Below are 9,111 nucleotides of genomic sequence, written 5' to 3'. Positions count from 1 at the left end.
AGTACAGGCACAAAGATTGGAGCACTACAACAGCTGGCTGTAAAAAAGAAAGGATACTTGAATCATAATACTCACTACATTACATGAAATAAAGATACCTTCACTGACACGGGAACATATTACACACAACAACACCACGAAGCTTTACTTAGCTTTCATTAAGCTTACAAATAAAAAGAAATATCGATATTTTCAACAAATTTACGACGCTACTAGTAACCCAGAGAGGGGGGGAGGTTCGGTATAAACGTAGATTTGCATGATAATGAGCGCAATGCTGCCGTACTGCCGGAGGATAATTAGGTGATAATTGGCCGCTAAATTATGCAGCTAACACATATGACGGAATCAGGTGTGCAGGCTGCGCGGGACGTACCGGTAGATTCCACGCTGGCTGCACGGGTAATTGCAGGGCCTGCCACGCCCTGCACAGAGAAAGTGGTTCACTTCCGACAATTCGCAGGACGTGCCGTGTCCTGCACAGAAGGGGTGAGCAGGTCGACACGTCCTGCAAAGTCTCGGAAAACTCGAATCTGCAGGCACGTGGAACACGATTTCCACCCCGCAAATTCCACTTTTCATGCAGTGATGTGAAGTACTGCAGTTAAATCTGAAAATCACTATTTCAGATGACTACAGTGTTGCCAGTGAGTTTCGCTGTAACCATGAGAGGCAACTAAAGCAGAAGGAGAAAGAAGAGAAGGTAAGTCAAATATTTTCAAACAGCACTAGCACAATTTAATGTTAAAATTAAGCATTATTGTTATAACCCATGCACCTACTTCTATTATTGAAAAATCTGTTCTTATAAGGATGAAGAATCACACTTTATTATGGATGTTGAGTTATCCTTCATCAGTTCATGGTTGCTTAGCATCATGGCAAGATCATGATTTTTCAGTAAAATTAACCTGTTAAAGAACTGGAAGGTGATACCATAAAACTGAGTGCACAAAGGCATAGGCCTGGTCCTCTCACTCTGGCTTTGTTAATTTAATGTTATTCCACATATGCTTTTAATTTTTTTTTTAATTAAATTGGTGTGGCCTAACAGTAGTTTGTCTGATTTTGTAACTTAATGAACTTTGCTATACCAAGTTTCATCTGATGAAACTACCTTGGCTATACCAACAACCACCACATAGCTAAAATAATACTTTTATCACAAACAGGTGCAAAGCGAAGCCATTGAACCCAGGGCACCTCTTGCCAACATATCAAACACTTTTGTTCTAGGGCACGGCTAGTGTGTTAAGTTTTTTTCTGATTGATAGACTTTTTAACTTATCTGAAAATTATATACAAGAAGACCCTGCAGCAAGGATTTGTGACTGTACTTGCTTGTTCCTCTGGTAATGGGCAAATTCATGACACGGGCAAATTCACAACATTCATTTAATGTTTTGATTCCCCCAAAAAATACTTGTCCCATTTTCACTGTTATCCATAAACTCAATAAACTCTTGTATGTAAAACAAATGTGTTATAATTTCGCGATAGCTACTGTTACTTCAATAATAGTTTTAATTTGCATCTTCTTCACTGTTAGGCATCAGAAGTGCCCACAGAGCTGGAGCTGTGCCTGGGCAAGGACAGCCAGGAAGTACATGTAGGTTTAGTTTTATATTCTTTATTCGTTTAATTTATTACAACGTTAAACCGGGAGTGAGTGTGTGAGTGTACATGCTGGGTAACACAAACACGTACAAGTTGGGGTAGCATTCAAAGTTTTGAATTCCCAAAAAAAACTTGTCCCATTTTCACTGTTCTCTTGTTAGTGAAATAAATGTGTTGTAATCTTGCAATAGTAACTGCTTCTTCGATTATTGTGTTAACTTTCATCTTCTTGACTGTTAGGCACCAGAAATGCCCACAGAGCTGGAGCCAGTCCAGGACAAGGGCAAGGGCAGCCAGAAAGTAGGTTTTGTTTTCTATTGCATGCAATATGTGAATCATATACACATTATTCAATATCAAGAGATAAGGTAGATTGTTCCTTTCTATGCATGCCGAGAAGGTTACACTTTTAGATCTGTAGCTTTGTCTATGATCAGAAAAGTTAATGTTTGGTAAGAGCTTATATAGTTGCAGAACCCATTAGACTGTGGACCATATACATTGCATCATGCAAATGACCAGCAATATGTTATAAAATTACAGGAAACTATCTAAGTCCTACAGTGGAAGCCAATTTATTGTATAACGAATTACCACACACTTCTGTTAATCTTTTGGATCTGTAATCTCGTGATGGTGTGGTCCAGCTCAATGACTTCACTTTGTTTTCACCACTAGTCCACTAATTTTAATCCCACAAGTTTCATTTGAACCAAAAAAAAGGTCATTCTGTTCATTAAACTTTGGTGAGGGGGTTAGAGAAACTTGAGTGGAGTGTAACATGTCAACAAGTAACATGAGGGCTCGAAATTCATTTTTGTGATTAGGATGAACCCAACTTCTACTCTCCAAGCAAAAATTGGCTCCGGCTGTTTTGGACGTGTTTTTAGGCGTTTTTGGTCCGGCTTTGTATTTTGTACCGTTTATACTTTGATAATTATTTGGGAGCACTGTGAGAGCAAGGGTTCACATACCAGCCTCTCCCACATCATTAGACATGGTTGTCATCCTTGGGTTTTATGTTTCTTAGGAACATGTCTTAGTTCAGAAACTCCAGTAGAAGGGTACAGAACGGACTCAAGGCACCCTATGGTCAGGAGATAACATTCCTATAGCAAAAAGTGATCGGGCAGTGCCGGTATGAGAAGGAATATAAGTTAGTAATGGGGACACATTTTCCCGTTTTTTTTGCCCTCCACAAGGATAAAGGGTGCACCAGCAGCGCCGCGGCCGCGGTCCATGCCTCACAAGCACCAGAGCTTGAAAAGAAAAGAACCCCTGAGCGAAAGGCGTTTTTAGTGAGGTTGGCATGTTTCGTACATGTTCCAATAATACACTATCTCATGTGCAATTTCCGTATCGTGTATTTTAGTCGGCAAAATGGAATGTCAGAGAATAGAATTGACGTTTCAGAACTCGGACTCAACTGCTTGGATAGTTACAATTTATTTTGCAAAGGAAGAACCAAGTACTGGAAAAAACTCTATTTAAGTTCCCCATGTTAGTAACGTAGGATTACGTCGATTTTTAAGGGATAGTCTTCCGTTCAAACATCATTAACTGAATGCATGTGTTTACATTTTGGGTTGTACTTTTGTAATCATTCTAAACGTTTTGTGCAAGGAATACTGAAGAAGGAAACAACAATAAAACGACGGAAGTCCGAGCAGCCCTTTCACATTAATTATGTAAATTAGGGACTTTTTTCATAATAGAAATCTGCTAATCCTCCACCTGCCACAAACTACGTATGTTAGGTGTATTTGTTACTTTGTTTTGTTATGCTCCTTGGAAGATATTGACCAGAATGCCGCCAGGGGGGCCCAAACATACATCACTTTTTCCTTACAAAAAATCAAGACCATAGCATGTCCAGGTCAAAAGATACAAAAAACCGAGGTTCTGCTGCAGTACCAAGGTCACACATCAAACTGACCTTGACCTTCATCTTCCCAATGCCTACCCACATACCAAATATAATTATAATCCGTCCAGAGGTTCTAAAGTTATGCTGACCACAAATATGCGGAAACACAAACACACAGACAGACACACACACAGACACACTAAAAACTATACCTCCATGAAAAATGGAGGTAAAAATGTTTTTGACCGGTACCCACCCGTGCTATGAATGCTAATACGTCATTTGAAAGTCGATTGTAAAGTTGACTCATCTTTTCTTTTTCCAGCGCCATCATGCGAGGCATTCGGTTGCAGCCGACAACCCTGCTCAGGATGGAGATCACTTCAGTGTATCAGACAGGGACGGCTGTCCGCGTGTATGTGTATCAGGTGACCGTTCGTTGAAGACAGCGACCTTGACAAAGCAGCCCAAGAAGTGGCGGAGATGCTGACGAATATGGACTGGGGTGACGTTGCCATCCCACCGGAAGAGAACTGTACAGTTATGTAGTGACGGGTACATATGCAGAGTTAGTTTGTGATTTCGCGTTCCCGGTTGTCATACTGATTTTTTTTGTCAGTCGCCGCATTCAGTGCATTTGACCCATTTCCAAAAATACACGTACCTGTTGAGGAACCTTTTTGGGGGGATCGGAACCAGAACAATTTTGACAGTGATAATAAATTGTATTTATGTACGTCTGCATTTAGGGACATGTTCTGTTATATATCCTTTGTGCTGTTAGATGTTATGTGGTCCACCATGCGCCATGATGAAGTTTTGTTACTATGTACTCGGATTCATTACTTTTCTATTACGTCAATGTGTTTGGACGTACCTTAATTGAACAGCTGACGTCATATAGCAACTGGTTAGGGTATCTGTAACAATTGACTCCTTGAACTCGGTGTGTACATATTCACTGACCGCTATAGTACTTTATCTCATGCATGCATCTAGACAAATGCTACTAGTATATTGTGTTTGTAGCGAGGCAAGGCATAGACATTACTAGTTGCAGATGTGGACATAGTATGCGATATATGTACATTTCAATAAAACAGCTTCAGTTCAGAAATAATGTTGTCCTCTCCAATTGTATACCTGTACAGAGAGCCAGTCATACCCTCAAGTGTCATCATCACATGAGTAACCTTACATAAATGAAGATAAGAATGTGTGCTTCACTAGATAGATGGATAATTAATGGATGCATAGATGGTTTGATTACTCCATAGATGACTGCCTGAATGCATAGCAATACATAGAGGTATGGAAGGACAGATGCACAAACATATATAGTGACCTCAAGAATAATCCAGATATTTCCGAACAACGCAACATGCGGGTAAGCGCAAAACTGCACGTAAATCGAATCTGTGTTGTGACTTGTTACAAATAGTTACCAGTCATGGTCGCATAACACAGTCTTTCACTCGATTGCATTGAAATGTCGAAAATGGCATTTTTCTTGGTCGAAAAATAATTCGGCTTCATTTTCACTGAAAACTACTTGGTTGTTTGGGAAATTTCCTCTTTTAACCATAGCCAAAAATTCGCAACTTATTATTTTCGGTCCCATTGGTAATGCATCACAATAAGTCGTCGCAGTTCTTGAAAACCATAGAAATATTCTGTTCACGTCACTGAGTCGGAAACTGTGGTGCATAGTAGAGGAATATGTAAGTTATGAGGCTGTATGAGTTGAATAACGATGTTTGTTTGGCTGGATAGAATATCGCGCACGCATACGGTGCTCGTTACTTCCGTGTGACTGTTGCAGTATGGTGACCTCCGCTGGGGGTCATGTCAAATTGATCTTCCTGAGAAAACGAGCAGGCAAACTTTAGCTGATTTTCACATATTTTGTGGATTCAACCCTGAACTCCAACATATTGAATACTTGTTAATTACTACTGCACCCTGGTATATGTTTTGGGGTCCTTAACTATATCTCAAGATCTACAGGATTTCTGTTCTAAAACTTGGTACGGCTTTGTATCTTGACTACATTTATTGTATGAGCAGCAAGAAGTCAAGGTCAACTTTGCTTAACGTCGCATATCACAATATTTATGTTTGACTCCCTAGACATTTTGCAGACAAATGTAGAAAATAACAAATTTTCAAATGATAAATGATGTTGACACTTCAATCAATGTGTTTGTTTCTCCTGACTAGAATTTAGACTTGCATGTACTTTTTTCGTTTATTTACACAGGGACAGGGTCATGTCAGCAGCTAAACAACAACACAGGGACAGGGCCTCATGACACAGCGGATGATAAGGACAACCTGTGACGCTTTTGCTGCAGAAGAAAACCAGCTATGGCAGGATGTTGGACTTCAAGGACTACCTTGATACAGAACCTGTGAAGCAGGCCCGGTCATCAAACGAGACTAGCCTGCACTTTAAGGCGTTTCGAGCCAAACGGTTTAATATCTTCTTTGATTGCGCAGCTGGAACTGGACCCGACCCACGGACCCGAGGATGAAGATGTGTAGCAACGGTCACTTGTCGGATGCTGCAAACTGTGGCAGCTGGCCCATCCCAACCCGCCAGGATGGTGTACGATGCGGTAGCGGTACAAGAAGAGAACGTCGATCATGTGCCGAACTTCAACGATGTCCGCACGCAGCTGGAACGCTACAGGGCTGCCCTTGTCCCTCCCATTCCGTACGAAGTGGAAGACGTCGTGATACCAGAAGAGTTGACGGGGACTGAGAGTGGACGTCGGTACCTCAGTCGTCAGGACAATGACTGGGGAGTTCTCGTCTTTGCCATGGAGCGTAACCTGAAGAAGCTGCGGGAGTGCACCGATGATACACGCACTGCATCATGGCAGAGTCGTCCCGTTTGTCATGGGGCTCATGACGGAGAGGACAATCTGGGCCTACCGTCAGATCTTCCAGCATGTGAAGGCCAGAGTGAGGCAAGTGACCCGCCATCACCTTCGACCTCAGAGAGTCTTGATGGACTTTGAAGTTGGTCTCATGACGGCGACTGAAACGGAGGTAGGCAACAGTGACTGTGGTTTTATGCCTGTGACTGCCAATGCCTTTGAACTGTCCAAGTGGTCAAGGCAGGCCCATAGTGATGAACAACAGGAGTTGGCGAGAAAGGGGATCTGCCGAAACATGCATTCCTTAGTTAAGAACAAAAGACTCCTGTTGTCGACGTCAGCAGCAAGGACTTCTGGGATTAAAAACGAACTTGACCAGTGTTGTACTACAACGACTATATATTTTTGGATCATTAAATTAGTTTTTCTTTTTTTTTTTTTTCTGCACAGCCAGTGAATTCCGTGCATGGGCTCTGCACTGTTCACTGCCAGTTGTGTCTTGCCGGCCATATACGCAGCACACTGGCTTCTGTTTATCAGCTGCAGCGAGAGGCTTTAAGGCAGATGTGAGGTGTAAAGGAGATGGTCCAAGAAGTAATCAGGGAGGCGGTAACAAGAATTTGTTCTGTTTAATATGTTTCAGATAACTCTAGGTTCTAAGCTCGAGAATTTCCTGGCTGATGTTGGTCCGTGGCCGGCAAGAACTTACCTTGATGTTGAACTGACACAGACTGAGACAGATGATCACCAAAAATTTTCCCGTGTCTCCCATTTCGGGAAAGGCACAAAGGTTATAATGACAACAGCTCCAATGGTGGAAATGAGAGACATCGACTGCAGCTCAGCAAAAAAATTCAAGAATAACCTTGGTAACGGTATGATGGTAACATAACAAGTCCCCAACTACAAACCAACGGAAATAAGGAGTNGTCTCAGAACACAGTTTTCTGCCTATGGGGATTTACATGGTTAAGGACCCCAAAGTCAGGTGGTTCGACGACTCAAAACCTATAGTAGGGTGCAGATACAATTCACAAGAATTTAGTATGTTGAAGTTGAGGGTACAAGCTACAAAATATCTGAAGATGAGCATAGATTTGCCGGCTCGTTTTTCTATAACAGACACTTTGATTTGACCCCCAGCGGAGGTCATGGAACTGCAGGCGGCGAACAGGAAGTGCCGGTAACATATCAAGGCGCAAATTCCCGCCGGCCGAAAAAGCGACGTAATCCAACTTATACAGTATGAACACCGATGTATTCCTCTACTATTCACCATAGATTCCACCTCGCTGTCGTGCACGGAAGAATAAATACGGCCTTTGCAAGTACCGCGATGCACTATTTTAACCCGAACTACTTTTGGGGACGGGGGTCGCGGATAAATACCTTAAACAATAAAGCCGTCGCCATGGCAATACTTTTAATTGCCACACTTTTTAAAGCTATAAACAATATTAATCATAATTTGCATATATTAACGGTACACACCCCAGTTCCATTGCGACCGGTAGTGGTAGTGCGCGACAAAAAAGTGACGAAAGGCTACCGAGGGTCTATGTTTGAGTTCGCATTTCTCATTATTTTCTGCGAAAGGACATTGTTGTGTTGTGTTCCCTGACTCCTTGTAGTGCTCTGTTGACTACGATGGACGACTAGGAGACACTTGATGAGCGGACTAGGATTTAATCTATAAACTTCTAGCTCTGTACATGTGACTGGTGTAGTGATACAAAAATAGGTCATGTGATTTGACTGAGAGTGATTCGGTCCAAGGCCCCATAAGGCATGCTGGGTCTTGCCTGATGAGATTATCTGGATATGTAACATCCCTCTTTCTTTAAGTGGAACAGTCTCTGGCTGGATTGTTTTCTAGAGTCTTTGTCCGGCTCTTTTCTTTATGCTTGATCTCTACTTCTATTGAATATATATATATTTTTGTTTGTTAGAAAAAATATATGTTTCATGCAACTTTTGTTAACTCTCAACATAATCTGACTGAACCGAATATATCTTAGAGAACTTGTATATAACATTACTGATGTTATAATGACACAAAGTGGTTGCTATTCTACTGAAATCTGATATTTCTGTATAAGTAGTATACTGGTACTTGTTCCTTTCATTGTCCGTGATTGTCCTTGACTTTTTGGCACTTATTCTGCACTCGTTCTTGGGTTTGTTTCAACTTTTGGTTAGTACTTTAACAATAACAATGGTTTTCAGCAGTTATACTTTGCATCTAACTTCTAAGAACAGTTCTAGTCTAATCTCTTTCTCAGTTCTTTTCTATCTGAGAACAGTTCTTTCTCTCGTCAGCGGTAACGCACTGGTGGTTGGATGTTCGGCCTCGTTCTCGTTGACTTTGTCGTACTCGGCGTTGTCGCGGATGTCGGCTTCGTCGCACTCGGTGTTGTCGCGTGTGGTGCTGCAGTAGTTGGTGGTTGCAGGGTTGACTCATGTGTAGTCTGCATTGCTGATGCTGCAGGTGTTGTCACTTCTGGAGTTGTTGCTGCAGGTGCTTTCACTTCTGGAGTTGGTCGTATGTGTACTCTGTTTCTCCTCAGTTGTCTCCCGGTGTCGGTCTCTACAACATATGATCTCGGTGTTGTAGCTTTGTTGATGACTTTGCCGGGGCTCCACGTTTTTCGGATAAGATCCTGCACGTGGATGCTCTGGCCCTTAGCCAGCTCAGGCAGACTCTTTGCCTGGGTGTCGTAGTGCTGTTTCGCTGCTTGCTGTGCC

General features: G+C 42.1%; 1 protein-coding gene across 1 annotated transcript in view; it reads right to left on the bottom strand.

Annotated features, from left to right (window-relative positions):
- Window positions 1-8,655: 8,655 nt before the first annotated feature.
- LOC118415624 (uncharacterized protein K02A2.6-like) overlaps window positions 8,656-9,111 on the bottom strand; it is a 7,431-nt gene continuing 6,975 nt past the window's right edge. Inside the window, exons 2-3 of the mRNA XM_035820332.1 lie at window positions 8,839-9,104; window positions 8,656-8,794 (exon numbers count right to left, since the gene is read on the bottom strand). Coding sequence (XP_035676225.1) covers window positions 8,656-8,794; window positions 8,839-9,104 — 405 coding nt within the window. The remainder of the gene's footprint in view (window positions 8,795-8,838; window positions 9,105-9,111) is intronic.

The sequence above is a fragment of the Branchiostoma floridae genome, chromosome 5, assembly GCF_000003815.2.
Source record: "Branchiostoma floridae strain S238N-H82 chromosome 5, Bfl_VNyyK, whole genome shotgun sequence".
Lineage (NCBI taxonomy): Eukaryota > Metazoa > Chordata > Leptocardii > Amphioxiformes > Branchiostomatidae > Branchiostoma > Branchiostoma floridae.
This window is presented reverse-complemented; position numbering and strand designations above follow the sequence as displayed.